This window comes from Corvus cornix, chromosome Z (assembly GCF_000738735.6).
Source record: "Corvus cornix cornix isolate S_Up_H32 chromosome Z, ASM73873v5, whole genome shotgun sequence".
Taxonomy (NCBI): domain Eukaryota; kingdom Metazoa; phylum Chordata; class Aves; order Passeriformes; family Corvidae; genus Corvus; species Corvus cornix.
This window is the reverse complement of record NC_046357.1, coordinates 22,116,554-22,131,385: the sequence shown is the minus strand read 5'-3', so window position 1 is coordinate 22,131,385 and position 14,832 is coordinate 22,116,554. Positions and strand designations below refer to the sequence as shown.

General features: G+C 55.0%; 1 protein-coding gene across 1 annotated transcript in view; it reads left to right on the top strand.

The window, feature by feature from the left end:
- The first annotated feature begins 4,657 nt into the window (after positions 1-4,657).
- Positions 4,658-14,832, top strand: part of SKOR2 (SKI family transcriptional corepressor 2) — a 34,298-nt gene continuing 24,123 nt past the window's right edge. Inside the window, 7 exon segments of the mRNA XM_039567812.1 lie at positions 4,658-4,765; positions 11,603-12,091; positions 12,094-12,128; positions 12,130-13,011; positions 13,138-13,433; positions 13,469-13,835; positions 14,694-14,754. Coding sequence (XP_039423746.1) covers positions 4,747-4,765; positions 11,603-12,091; positions 12,094-12,128; positions 12,130-13,011; positions 13,138-13,433; positions 13,469-13,835; positions 14,694-14,754 — 2,149 coding nt within the window. The 5' untranslated portion in view covers positions 4,658-4,746.

The window sequence follows — 14,832 nt, the reverse complement described above, 5'->3', positions numbered from 1 at the left end:
ATTTATGAAAGGAATGGCTCAGAAGGCAGATTGATCTTATGGTGCATGAAATTAAAATTTGAATGTCAAGGAGGAAAGACTGGCAGCAATCTTCCATCCTGATGAGTCTGGAAATACCTGACTCAAACTATGAAGTTACTCCATAGTTTCTAAATTCTTGGGAATCTTTCATTTTATGCAGCTTTTCAGAGATGTTTTTAGCTATGATATTTGGTTATCTATTTATTTATTTTCTACTGCATTATGAAAAAGTGGGAATGAAGGCTAGGGTATGTTTGAGTTTTTAACTCAACTACATTTTATAAAATCTCTCTGAGATGCTGGTAGATGAATGATGTTCCCTAAACACATCCACACACACACAAGCATCCTTTCCAGGTGCATAAATTGAGGCTTGAAGAAGAGATCGTATTTTTCCAACTTAGGTATGTCAACTGAGAAATCCCAATCCAAAGGAGATTGATTTTCAGAAATGCCCAGTCTGGACAGATGAGCAGCACACCAGATTACTCACAGGGCACTCTTATTTGAGAGCTTATCTTTAAAACGTTGGTCTATAAATGGCTCTCTGCAAGGTCACGCCATAATTCATTGTACTAAGGACTAAAATTCCAGGTTTCTGGATGCACTCTGGCATAATCATACTGCTATACTTTGCCCCACTGATACGGTTATTTGAAGAGTTATTTAAGAGATTCTGTTGTGACAATCTGGCATGTTTGGCACAAGTATCTGCTTGGAGAAGACTGCTCCGACCTGGGGAATCTCACCTCAGAGGCACCAGGGAGCCACTCGTGATGTCCCTGCCCATCTCAGAGGGGTTGGAAACAGATGATCTTTCAGGGCCTTTCCAAACCAAACCATTCTACGGTTCTTCGATAGCAGTCATGAAATGCATCTTAGGGAGCTTTAACCCTTGAGTCCTACAGCCGCTGGTTTCAGATGGAAAAAATAATTCCCTTGATTTTTAAAATAGCTGTTTAAAAAAAAACCAGGTGCCTGGTATAGTTACCTTATGTGCTGAAGTAACAGATCATTTATTTGCCATTGAAATGGCTTTTTTTGGGAGGAGAGAATTGAGACCTTCCTGTGCCTGCTCTGGTTGCTCTCCTCAATTCACGAAGCACCATTAAAAGTGGAGTACAGTTATCTCAGCAGCATTATAACGTTGTGATAACGTATTGTTATCACAACCATATCACTTGTGCCTACAACATTTGCAAAGCTGATGACACTTCCTCGGCCAGTAGAAGGGGCTTTGCTCCTTGAAAGACAACCTTGCTTCTGTAAATTTGTCCTAGATTGCTGGGCCCTGAGTGGCTGTGGGTTTCAGGTTTGCCGTCCTATTTCAGCTGTGAAGGTGCAGTGCTGAGCTCTCTCCCAGCCAGCTGATCCTGCCGTTTCTTTAGCTCCCAGTTTAACTTCAATGGGAGTCCCAGGTGCACAGAGGAGAACCTTTAATGGATTAAACAAATAGAGCAAAGTCAAATAGAGCACACATCCATAATGTGCACGTCTGCATACACTTGTACCTGCATTTATACACACACAGGTACAGGGAGAGAGCAGACAGAAAAACAATTTTAAAAAAACAAACAACTTTTGGGAAAGGTTTCCTTCATAAAGCTGAGCTCCATGCAGCAGCACAATTTATATATCTCTCATTTCTGCATCATTTCTGTGCCGTGGTCAAAGAGTATTAAAGGATACATTTCTGTTCTAAATTACATCTGGGTAAATCCAGAGGAATTCCCCTGAGCCACGTTTACCTCTAAGATTTTGCCTACGTGGAGACACTCAGGAAAATAACCCAAATTAGCTGAAGGTGAGAATTTAAAAGTGGATTAATTAAACTGCGTGAAACCCCTGTGAAGGTTGTTCTTATTCAGAATTCAGGTGGTCTTCATTCAATTTAATTTAATTCACTTTGGAAATTAATTCAGATTAATTGTCCTAACAGTTTTTATGTACCTATTCTAGATTAACACTGGGGTAATAAAATGAATTGTAGCCCACTGGCTTCAAGATTATTTTTAGATTTATACCAGGAGGCTCTGGAGGAAGATTGTCCCCTGGGTGTCCAGAAGCCAGTGCTTTGCTGGTCAAGACAAAGGAGTGGAGGATGTTTCTGGAAATAGATAAGCAATATTCTTTTCACTTTTGGGGCAATTGTTTAAAAGATCTGACAATAAAAAGAAGATGACAATGGCAACACTGCAACAGGTTAAATATCACTGCTTTTGAGCCCTGAGTAGGGTTCCCACAGACTTGCCTTCTACTGGGGCCTGATCCTGCATGTATGATATTCCTTCTTGGTGGGAAAAAAAATTCTTTGACATCAAGAGGAACAATATTCAAATCTCCTAATTCCAGACAATCCGATTTTGCAAGCCTGGAGCCAAATGAAAATCAAGACTACAGCAGAGAGGGCCCGCGATGTGAAAAAGGAAAAACTGCTTTAAAGAGATAACTGCCCCCAATCTACTCTCCAAAGGAGACAACTCTTGTTAAGGGCTTCTTCTCGAGATGTCTGCCTAAAGGCTTCTTCAGAAGGGATTTAGTCATTTACAACTCAGATCTGGAGTTTGAAGCCCCTTTTTTACTGCATGGTAGCTCAGAGGTCTTGCTCCTGCCTCCTTCCACTGAGATGGAGCTGAGCTTGGGCAGCGGGGACAGCAGAGGTGACAAGGCTAGGGACACTGCAAGAAGCCCAGCCAAGGAGAGAGGGGGAAAAAAAATAAGATTTCTGAAGCTGTTTAGGATCAGATAAATTCCTGTGGTCAAGCAAACAAATGAAACCCCAAATAATAAACAACCCACCCGAACTTATTGCTGAAAGATTTTATGTGGTGGTGTGTGTGTTTCTCTGAAGCACCTGGCACCTATGAAGCGGGATTAGACCAAACCTGCTCCTGTCTGCTAAATCCTTTTCCATATTCAGATTTTAAATGTCAAAGATAGCTAAAAATAAAGAAAGAAAAAGGAACTTTCAATCGATCTAGAAAAAATAAATGCTACCTCCAGCCTGCTGGAGCTGTGCTAAAATCATAACTACGCTCATAATGCAAACATTTAAAAAGCAGCGATTCTAATGGGATGGGATTTGGGAAAGGGTTGGGGGTGTACAGCCCGGACCACCTCAGAGCCGCCCCCCAGACTTTGCAATTTGAAGTGAAAATGTTTTAATCCTTAACGGGGCAGTAACTGCAGCGGGAAACCCTAAATCCCTGCTCCACCACTGTCGCCCTGGGGACATGCGGGACACTGCGACTCGCCGCTCCTCGGCAGAAAAGCGAAGGGAAGGAAACACGGGCTCCCCCAAACCGTTTTGCTGCGGTGCCCCCGCAGCAGCCGCCACATCGAGCGGAGAGGAGCGGAGAGACGCGCAGGGTGCCGCGGAGCGGGGTGAGCCTCCCCGGGAGGGTAGGGAGAGCTTCAACACGGAAATTTTGGGGGGCAGCTCCCACCCCCACTCCCGGCGCCACACAGCGCCCCGGTGCCCAGGGTTCCCTCCAGCTCCTCGGGCGGAGAGGCAAGACTCGGCCCTGTAAACCCCTGGGTTCACTCATCAAACCAAATTCGCTTCTTGGGCAAATTTGACCTGTTTCTTGGCCCAGATAGGTTTCAAACACTTTCTCTGTTATTTTATTATTTTTTTAAGACGGGGCACGGGGACTCCGCAGTCCCTAGAGCGTCCCTCCCCCTGCCCGTAAATTGGTCCGGCTTCTCCCGAGAGAAGAGGGACGGGGGGTACCGGGTAACCCCAGTACTACTTTCCTCCTCCCCAGCCCGACACCTTCGGGTTCCCTTCCCCTACGAGGGTGTCCCACAGCAGCTGGGACAACAGGTGATCTCCCTTTGGGGTCCAGGAGCCCCCTTTGCTGGGGGAGGACGGGCACACACCACTCTCCCGTCCTCGCATACCTTGGGATGTACACGGCGCGTAACCGCACAGACTTCGGAACTCCTCTCCTCGCAGCCAGCTAAAGGCTGTTCTCTTAATGAATTACTAATGAGTTAAAATTGGACAGCCGGCTTAATTAAAGCGTAGAGGCAATGTGTTTACCACATTGTAATTGAACTCATTAGGGCTCCGGCTTTGTGTTTTTAAGCAGCCGCCTTGTTCCGCACGTCGAGTGATCTGCAGGAAGCGTTTTGCTGGGGACGGGGGCTCTGCGGGAGTGCGAAGGCTTGGAGGAGGTGGCAGTGCCCCCCCCCCCCCCCCCATCTCCCTCAGGGTCTTCTGCTTGGGGGGACACCCTTCCCTCTGTCCCTCAAAGCACTCACAGTTTGGGGGGCCGGGGACTTGCCCGCGTTCCTTTTTGTGGGGGGGAAAACAGGGAAGAGGCAAAGGAAATTTTGGGGAAAGAGGGGAAGTTTGGGGTGGGGGGAGCTTGGGGAAGCAGAGTCCGCCCCTGCAACAGGGTCCCTCTTGCCCCCCCTCCAGGCGGGGAGAATGTGGGGGGTGTCCTCCTCCCCTCCTCCGCAGCCGTCGGGGCGGACCCGCCCCGGGGTAGCGGCGGGGCGGGGGCGGCCGCGGTTCTCCCCCCAGCGAGGGGAGGGGGCCGGGGAAGGGGGCGGCTTCCCCGCACCGCTTGCAAGGCGCTGCCTGGCTGCTAGAAGGCGTCCGAGACCCGACCCACCCGCGGCACAGCCGCCGCGGCAGACGCGGGAGCCAAACTTACGCACCGCGGAGCTACCGCGGAGCGAGAGCGGCCCCGCGCCGGCCGCACCCCCGGAGAGCCCATGGAGCCCGGGTGTCCAGGTAAGCGTGGGGCTGGGGCGGGGTGGGGTGAGTGGGAACCTTTTGATTTGGGTGCATCCATCTCTTGCCGGAGCAAATAGCAATGTCGCTCTCTGTCGCGATAGGTCGCAGGGTCGTGCTGGCCGTCGCGGGGAGGGCAGCGGAAGGCGCTGTTCGCTGCCTGGTGGGAGAGCGCCGATGGGAGAGAGGAGCCCCCCGCAAGTTTGGGCAGCCGCGGAGGGAAGGGGCGATGGTTCGGAGCCGCGCCGCTCATCCCTTCCGGACGCGCGGCTCCTCGTTCCCGTGTCTCTTACACATATGTATATTTATATATATATATATAGTTTTTAATTTTCCTTACGAATCGTGAACTTTGGGCCAGGTGTGGAGATCGGAAGGGACGAGCGGGGCTGCCTGGCCCCAAGTCCAAAGCGGGGACCTCCCGGGCCCCTGGGGAGGAGAGCGCACGGAGATCTCGGCGCCCGCGCAGCGCTGCGCGTCCCGCCGGCACCGGGATGGCGTGGAGGTGTGTGCGTGTGTGCACAGTGCTGCGCCTCTGCCCCAGACAGGTCGGCTTCTTCCCCCTGGAACGACCCTCCTTGCCCGGGAATGGGCTGATTTTGCGGGAGAAGTGGGAAGAGCGGCCACCACCAGCCTGTGAGAGGCGTCTCCTCTTAATCAACGGCTCCGATGTTTAAAATCCGGAGGAAATAATAAATATTTTAAATTATTATTAATTAGTATTTTTTTACTGGCGCCAACTCCAAAGCTTTGGGGGTCCGACAGCTGGAGCCGAAGCGGAGAGCCCTCGGGGAAACCCTTTTCCCCGCCCTCCAAGCTCTTCCTCAGTGTGTTGACTGCTTGTTGCACAGCTCCTGCCCGTCGGCTGGCCCGAAACAGGAGCTCATCCCGATCTATACAACCCTTTGGAGACATCCATATGGACCTGGCTTTAGGGAAGTGTGCGTATAGTAAAATCCTGTACTATACAAATCACTTTTTTTTAATGATAGTCTTAAAATCGTGGCAAGGGGTAAGGGAACGAGAGGTGTGTGGTGGTAAGGGAAGAGGAAAGAAGTTGCTTTTGGGTGTAGAGAGAGGGAAGGTGGCAAGCCAGACCCCGAAGTGGGAAATGGGAACTATCAAAGAGTGCAGAAGCATAAAAGCCAAACACTCCCAATCCCCACAGGTTGTTTATTCCTCGTAAAATACAACTCTGCATAGCAGGAAGTTACTGCAAACATTTATCAATAATGAATGAATCTCCTGTAACAAATACACTCATAATTAGCTACAGTCAAGTACGTACATTACGCCAAGGCTTTTGCAACTTTTTGTTGAAAATCCGACTTAGATAACTCCTCTTAAACAGCCTTTTAAGAAGGAAAAAATAAATAAATAAAAACCAGGAGCAAACCACCACCTAGCATCTCTCCTCATTTTCTGCCGTTTCTGAAACTCAAACCCTAACTACTCCTGAAATATAACGGAAAAGTCTTCGGTGAATTCAGAAGAGTCATTAACATTCAGCTTTAAGTGAATGTTAACAGTAAATAAAGAAATCTCTTGATTGTAATAGTTGCAACAAAGCAATAATAAACCAGTGGGCGGTCATCAGTAATGATAAATGTATCATTATTACTGCGTGTTGGGGAGCAGGGTTTGGAAAGTACTTCAGACTTTTTAGTGGCAAGCTTGGTGGCAATTCGTTTCTTAGCCTGGGAAAAGGCGGGGGCGGGGAACGCCATATAATTTTATACACAATTTAGGTGAAAATAAATTTAAATCTGTATATTACATTTTTAATTTCAAGATAGTAATTAAAGCTGGTTCATTATATCTCCTCTGAAAGTCTCTGTGCTCATCTTAATTGCCTGTTTGTACAATCTGCTTTCTAAGACACCCAAGGTTACTGGGTTCTGAAAGACGCAAAATTGAATTATTTACTGACGTGATGACTCTTCGTCACGTTTCTCTCGGAAGTTTGGGATCGCTGCTCCCCATCACAGCCCAACTGGGGCCCTGCTTCGCCACCGTGGAAATTTGTTGCTCGTTTAAGTACTTCGGAGCACGCATGTTTCTGATGCAAGATGTTCAGAGCTCTTTAATTTATGCGTTTGAAGAAAAAAAAAAATCAATAGCTGAGGTGGCTTTTTTTCGTTTGGGATCTTTTTTTTCCCCCTCTCCTAGTCCAGCATCCCCCCGGGGTGTTAATTCACGCACACCTAAACTTGCAGCTCTTTTCCTCCCTGCCACCTCAGGCAGAACAGAAATAACCACCCTCGTGTTTTTAAGAGCGGAATGGAGGGTTAGGGAGCACTCATCTCCTCCCGGGCTGCCAGTCCCTTCCCGTAGGATAAAATAAAATGATAAATCGCTTTTTTTTTTTTTTTTTTTTTTTTTTTTTTGTGCTGTTTCTATTCGGGTGAGTGATGCTTGGGGGGGTTGGCGGGCAGCCTTCCCCCGGCGGGGGTATCCGCGCCTCCTGGCTAAGGTCTGTACCTCCGGCGAGGACCACCTCGGGTTTGGATCGCTCCGAGCATATTAAACTGAGAATTTAAGAGACCTCTATTAGACAAAAGGTGCCGTTCTCGGTTCCTTCCCTTCAGCCCGCGTGCTGGGTTTCAGCTACCAGTGAGGTAAAAAACTGTCTAAAAATGCCCCATCCCTGAACTCTCCCGGCGTCTTTCGAGAGCCAAGAGAAGATCCCGTTGAGTCGTTTACCCCGTACATTATTACGATTATAGAAGCATCTTTCCGAGCCGTCCTTTTGCCACTGAAAAACTCCACGTAGAGATCTCTGCCCTTTTGTTGTGTCTAGCTGGGTTATTCAAGAGCAGAGACAAAAGCCCGAAGTGATGTGATCTAAATGAGCTCCGGGGTTTTCCAGATGGGACCACCTCTATTCCAAGTGCCCTTTCTGCTTAATATAACAAAGTGCGATTTAAAAAAAAAAAAAAAAAAAAAAAAAAAAAAACCCAAAAAAACCCCCAACAACTACTTAGATAAGAGCCTCGCTCTACACCAAGCAATACAAGCGAAATCGACACAAAAGTATTTTTAAACCCCCAAACTTTGCTGTCTAAATTTTGTTAGGAGAAGAGGTTTTATAACAATACCTTGTATGTCTGCTATTTACACGGCTGGAAGTTTCAATGGGATGTGGAAGGGTGGGAGGAGGGAATGGATTCGCGTTGGGGGTGGTTTTCTTTGTGGTTTTTTAAACGCACCAAGGTTATCTTCCTTCTCGTGGCCTCTCTGCTACAATATTTAAGCGCTCTGGAAGTAAATAAAGGCCATGAGGGTGTGTCGGGGTGGTTTAAACTTGGCCGCTTTTCCCCGCTGCTCCTTTCCACACGAAGAGATCCGCAGTGGGAGAATGAGCTGCTGTCGCCTCCCGCTCGGCCTCTCCGAGGCAGAATCGCGATAGAGAAAGGAAGAGGGAAAAGGAGTCTGGACTCCTGTTTAGCCGTTCCAGGCTCCTGTGAGAAGTTTGTCCACCTTTTTCACTCCTCTCCTAGGAGGTGACTCCCAGCCAAATGGCAACAGCAAAGAACGACATGAACGGGAGAAACTGGAGTCGGCATCAGGACAGGAGCCCAGATCTGCACCTACCCGTGAGGGGGAGTGTGGACACCCCTCCTCTAGTGGGGACTCCCTTCCGCCCCTCGTCGTGGTCCGGGTGGGTTCCATCCGGCCCGCGGAGACACCGATGGGGTTGGCGGCGGCCGGAGCAGCCCCGCCGGGCCTCGCCCGCCTGCGGGACACCTGCGGGATTCTCCCGGCCGCTGTATGGGCCAGCATTTCTCTGCCAAACCACCCCCGCCATGCCCGTGCTGGGGTCGTGCTACTCCATGAGATTCCCCAAAAGGGTTAAGCAAGAAAAAGTAGAGAACGGTGTATTCTTGTCCCGCTTCTTCACGGTGCTGGTGCGGGTCAGTCTCTGCCCCAAATTCGGTGGCCCTTGCACACTCCTCCCTCCGCGAGAACTGAGACACCCCGATCCGTGGGTTTCAGTTTTCCCTTTAAAGGGAATGGAGGAAGCCACTCAGTTTTTACAACGGAATTCAGGACAGCACCCAGCAGGTGAGGGGGGGAAAATAAAAAGGGAAAAAGCAGTTTAGTTTTACTTTTCGTTTCGTTCAGTCACTACAAAATGAAACGTAGTCGCGGGCTAGGCACGACCCTGCCCCGAACCTGAGTTTGCCGCCTCTCCCGGGCTGCGAGTCCGGTGAGTCAGCTCGCAAAAGGCGCTTTGCAAAACCCTCTCATCCCTTTCGCCTCCTGCATCCGCTTTTCGTCCTCTTCCAACGCCGGGCTCTGAGCCTGGGGCCAAGTTGCCCAGCCCCGGTTCTCCCGGGAATGGTCAGGGAAAAGCCGCCGGATGACCACGAGAGAGGGGAGCGGTCTGTCCGGTGGCCGCTACGGGGATGCAGGCACTGAGCATCCTCAGGATCAAGCGGCTTCTCCCTAAAACCCCCCCGTCCCTCCTGGTGCCGACCTGGGAGTGAAGACAGGAGGGGAGATTTTCTCCGAGGCGTGGTAATAGATCATACAATGTGTGACACGGGTTTAACCAATAAAACAATTTGAATCAATTAGCTGACGGAGGAGAGTTTCGAAGTGTAAAATTCATGTCAGTCTGGCTAGGAAGCATTGATTAAAATGTCACCAATGTGAGGCTCATAGCCATTGCTCACACGAAAGCAGCAGGCTCCGTGCAGAAGAGGATCGGGAAAAAGCAGGAGGGAGGGGAAAGGGGGAAGTCTCCGTGTGACAGTTGCGACACGGGGGAGAGCAAGGTTTAATAAGAAGTGACAGCAGTAATAAGGAGAGGTGTGATATTACTATTATTATTATTATTACTACTACTACTATTATTACTATCAAAGTTAGCAAGAACCCGACCAATACCCGGACAGAGGAGAGAACGTGTGAGCTTTAAGAGTGGATGTCCCGGAAAAGGTCGGTGCAGAGATTCTCCTCTGGATCTGTGAAGCCCGAGAAAAAACAAACAAACAACCAAACAGACTAACCAAAAAAAAAAAAAAAAATCACCAAGTTCTCATAGCTAAATGTGCAGAAATACTAAGTACTGGTCATGTGCGTGCAGAGAAAAAGAGAGATGCAAATACTTTTTGTAAGAAGAAAATAAATCGGATATTAAGAAACGCCAGTTGTCTCCCCGGCTTAGCTAGGAATGAGTTTTTAATTTTCCCGGGTTTTAGCCGGTTTTCCGCAGTTTTCCTCGCTGGAAGGCAGCGGCGTTGAGCGGTATTAGCCTTCTACCTTGGGGGAGGGGGTAGGGTCGCACAGGGGGTTGCCCCGTCCTCTCCCCACGTTGCGCGGAGAGGCAGTTGGGACCCACAACCTTTCGGAGGTGATTCGTATAAAAAAATCTACATTTTCAGTTCACTCTATTCACCTAAAAAAAAAAAAAAAAAAGGCAGACACCGCTACCGTGCTGCAGTCTGTTTGCTGGGGTGTTTTTGTTTTCTTTTTTCCTTAACTGGGGGCATAAATCAACTGGGGAGAAGGGGGAGAAGTAAAAAAAAAACCAAGCAGAACATTTGCGCCGTGTTTGTCTTAGTGGGATCGAGAATCTGGGTCCGGGTGCTTCTGAAAGTGAATGACTCCGGTGTGTTTGGGAATGGCAGTGAGGACACAGAAGCTGTTCGTGCTCCTGAGGACATGGTTGTGGCGAGAAATCAAATTTTTCTCTCTTTCTCCTCCCCTACGCTGTAATTTCTCCAGATCCCTTAAAAAATACCGTTTCCGAAAAGACGCGGGGTACCTAACGAGAATACTCAGTTCCTCAGAAGCGATTTGTCTCAGACCCTGAAAGGGCGGAGGGAGGAGGGGAAGGTGAAAAAATAGGCAAAAAATGGCCAAAGCGCATTCCACCTTCCACCGCTCCGGCCTCTCGCCGGGACACCGCGCGCGGAGCGGGGCAGCGATCGGGGGCGGGCGGCGGGAGGCCGGGCCCCGACGGGGCGCCCGCATCCCCTCCCGGTGCGGGAGGGAGAGAGGCAGGAAGAGAGGGATGGGGGAGCCGCCCCCAGCCCCGCTCGCCACCCACCGTCTGGGAGGGGGACGTGCGGTGGGTCCGGCCCCGTCCGCCCCCCGGGGGCGCTGACGTCAGAGCGCCCACGGGGGCCGCCGCACCGGGGGCGGGGGGCTCTGTCCGGCCGCGCGCTCCGCGGCGGCGGGCGCGGGGATGCGCTTCCCTCCCTCCCGGCGGCTGCTGGAGGAGGACGAGGAGGAGGAAGGTCCGGCGGCGGCACGGCCGGAGCGCGGCCGCGGAGGTAACGGGCGCCGGGCGGGGAGGATGCCCGGGCAGCCGCGGGGAGCACGGAAACTTTGAGGGTTTTTCGCTCCTCTTCCGCGCTTTCCCCATCCCGGGGCGTGCGGAGAGGGGACACCCCCATCGGCCGCCGCGCACCGGGGCTGCCCGCGGAGGCTCCGCGTGGAGCGGCGGGGTTTCCAGGACGGGGAGACGGACACGCCGTCCCCGCCGTCCCCGCTACGTGTTCGGGGTTCGAAGCGCCCGTGGTTCAGGGATTCTTCCAAACGGGGCCGGTTCGCTCGTGTACCGTCATCTCCACACCTGCGGGGGGATGCGCACGTCGGAGAACCTGGATGCGCGGGGGCGGACAGCTCCGGGGACACCCCCGGCGAGGACAGAGAAGGTTTGGGGGAGTCGGGGGTCGCTGAGCAAACGTCCCCTCGGGTAGCGCCTCCCCATGCCGGCAGACCGGAGGAGCGGGGGGGAGGACAGGGTGCGTGCGACAGGGACCCTCATCCCCGTGAGTGCTCGGCTGACGGCGTTGTTGTCTCTGTCCCCCTCCCCTCCCGCAGCTAGAGCAGAGCAGCCCCCCCGCGCTGAGACGATGGCGACCAGCCCGCTGCCCGGCCCCACCGATATCTTGCTGCCGTCGCCGTCCAGCGCGTACCCGCCGGACCCCATGAGCCAGCCGAGGGCCGGCCACGCCGCCATGAAGCCCAACCAGGTGGGGCAGGTGATCCTCTACGGCATCCCGATCGTCTCCCTGGTCATCGACGGGCAGGAGCGGCTGTGTCTGGCACAGATCTCCAACACCCTCCTCAAAAACTTCAGCTACAACGAGATCCACAACCGGCGGGTGGCCCTGGGCATCACCTGCGTGCAGTGCACTCCGGTGCAGCTGGAGATCCTGCGGCGGGCCGGGGCCATGCCCATCTCCTCCCGCCGCTGCGGCATGATCACCAAGAGGGAGGCAGAACGGCTCTGCAAGTCCTTCTTGGGGGAGAACCGGCCCCCCAAATTGCCGGATAACTTCGCCTTCGACGTATCCCACGAGTGCGCCTGGGATGCCGCGGGAGCTTCATCCCGGCCCGCTACAACAAGCTCCCGGGCCAAGTGCATCAAGTGCAGCTACTGCAGCATGTACTTCTCGCCCAACAAGTTCATCTTCCACTCCCACCGCACCCCCGACGCCAAGTACACCCAGCCTGACGCCGCCAACTTCAACTCCTGGCGCCGCCACCTGAAGCTGACCGACAAGAGCCCCCAGGATGAGCTGGTCTTCGCCTGGGAGGATGTCAAGGCCATGTTCAACGGCGGCAGCCGCAAGCGCGCCCTGCCGCCCGCCCCGCCGGCCCCCGCCGCCGCCGCCCCCGCCGCCTGCCACCCGCTGGGCTCGGTGAAAGCGGCGGCGGTGGTGGGCGGCGGGCTGCTGAGCCCGCACCTCCTGGCCGCTCCGCCCGACCTGCACCAGAAGCGGCCGCGCTTTGAGGAGGACGAGGAGCTGCAGGAGGCGGTGGCGGCGGCGCACAGCGGCAAGAGCCCGCGGAGCTACCCCGTCATCCCGGTGCCCAGCAAGGGCTCCTTCGGCGGCATGCTCCAGAAGTTCCCCGGCTGCGGCGGGCTCTTTCCGCACCCCTACGGCTTCCCCGCCGCCGCCTTCGGGCTCTGCCACAAGAAGGAGGAGGGCGGCGGCGGCGATGCCCTCGGCGGGGCGGCCGCGCACAAGGCCGGCGGCGGGGCGGCGGCGGCGGGCGGCGGGCTCTCGGGGCTCTTCTGGCCGGGCAGGAAGGACGCCGCCTTCTACCCGCCCTTCTGCATGTTTTGGCCGCCGCGCACCCCGGGCGGGCTGCCGGTACCCACCTACCTGCAGCCGCCGCCGCAGCCCCCCGGCGCCCTGGGATGCTCGCTGGGGGGGGACGGGGCGGGCCTGCTGCGCCAGGCTTTCCTGGACCTGTCGGAGCCCGGCGGCGAGGCGGGGCCGGCAGGGCTGGGGACGGGGCCGGCGGGGCTGGGGACGCCGCCCGCCGCCGCCCCCCCGTCCGCGCCCGCCGCCGCCGCCGCCGCCCGGGACCCGCTGTTCGAGTCGCCCCCCGGTGGCAGCGCCGAGCCCGCCTCGCCCGCGGCTTCCGACGGGGGCAGCGGCGGCGGGGGCGGGCGGGTCCCCCCGCACCATCCGCACCTGCTGGAGGCGGCGGGCGGGCGCAAGGCGGGCGGTGGCTACCACCACTCCAGCGCCTTCCGCCCGGTGGGCGGCAAGGAGGACTCGGAGAGCCTGGCCAAGCTGCACGGCGGCGGCGGCCCCCCGCGCTCCGCCTCGCCCCTGCAGCTGCTGCTGCCGCCGCCGCCGCCGCCGCCCCCCGAGGATGCGGGATGCGAGAGGCACCCGCATCCTCCGCACGCCACGCACCGCCTCCTCTCCCCGGAGGCACCAGCTGCAGCTTCGCCAGCGAAGAGAGCAGCGAGGAGGAGGAGGACGAGGAGGAGGAAGACGAGCCCGAGGTGGACGTCGAGGGGCACAAGCCCCCCGAGGAGGAGGAAGAGGATGAGGAGGAGGAGGGCGAGGAAGAGCCCCGCGGCGGAGACGCCTTGGCGGTCGGCGGCCGCTTCCCACCCTCCCGGGGGCTGCCGGAGAAGGGCGGCCGGGAGCGCCCCGCCGCCGGTCCCTTCCCCCGTCCGCCCGTCGAGGAGAAGCCGGGGGATGGTCAAGCCCCGCCGCAGCCGCCTGCCGGGGCCCCGCGGGCGGGCAGCGGCGGCAGCAGCCCGGCTCATCACCCGGCGCCCGAGGAGCAGCCCCTCTACAAGGATGTAAATGCCCCGGCAGGCCCCTTCCCCTCTCTGTGGCTACTGACACCCCCACCCCGGGGCGGGAGGGGTCCCCTGACTGGGGACGTGGACGGCTGTAATCCCCCACCACCATGTCAGGCACTCTGTAGCCCCTGACTCCATGTCGGGCACTGTGAATCCCCCACCACTGGGTCAGGGACTGGGTACCCCCCCACCATCATGTCAGGTACCAAGTCCCCAACGACTTCTCAGGCCAAGCTGGCCTTGGTGGGCTGTAGTCAGACCTGGCTCACCATGGCCTCCTAGTCAAGCCCCTCCTGCTCACCTCACTCCCAAAACCAGGGCGGCCCAAACCCCTTTGCCCAACTGGGCAAGCATCCCAGGGACACCCATTCCCATGCGAAGCTGCTTCCATGGTGGCACTGCTGCACAACATGCCAAGCATGCCAGGCCTGGATGCAGCATCCGCAGGCCAGCCCTGGAAGCTAACAAAAATGACAGATTTATTTGGTGGGTGCCTTTCCCAGCAGGGTGCTGGCAATGTTTGTGGGTATTGCTCCCATGTCCTGACCCCCTCAACCCAGATTAACTCATGGGAGAAAGTAATCCAGCCCCTATTTTGGGATGGGTGCCCTAACCCAACCCTGCATGTTGCCTGCAAGTTTCCAGGAGGATGTGTGCTCCCTCCATAAAGGTGGCTTTGGAAGAGGCCACGGTGGGATTGCTCCACAGAGTGGCTGTGGAAGGTGCCCACAGTGGGATTTACTGTGTTGTTTCCCTGGGCGCTCTTTGTGCTCGCTCCTGATAAACCACTGCTCAACTGCTCCTTGTCAATTTCCACACTGATCTTGTGGTTTTCACCGTTTTCTGTTTTTCTAGAATCAGAAGAGCAAGGAGGGTAATCAGGTCATCTTGCCTACGAAGGAGGACACCTTCTCAGGTGAGTACAGATGCGGATCTGCCCGCTCACCTCGAGGTGGGAGTTCTGTGAGCTGAGTGGGTTTGTTCTCTATGGCTT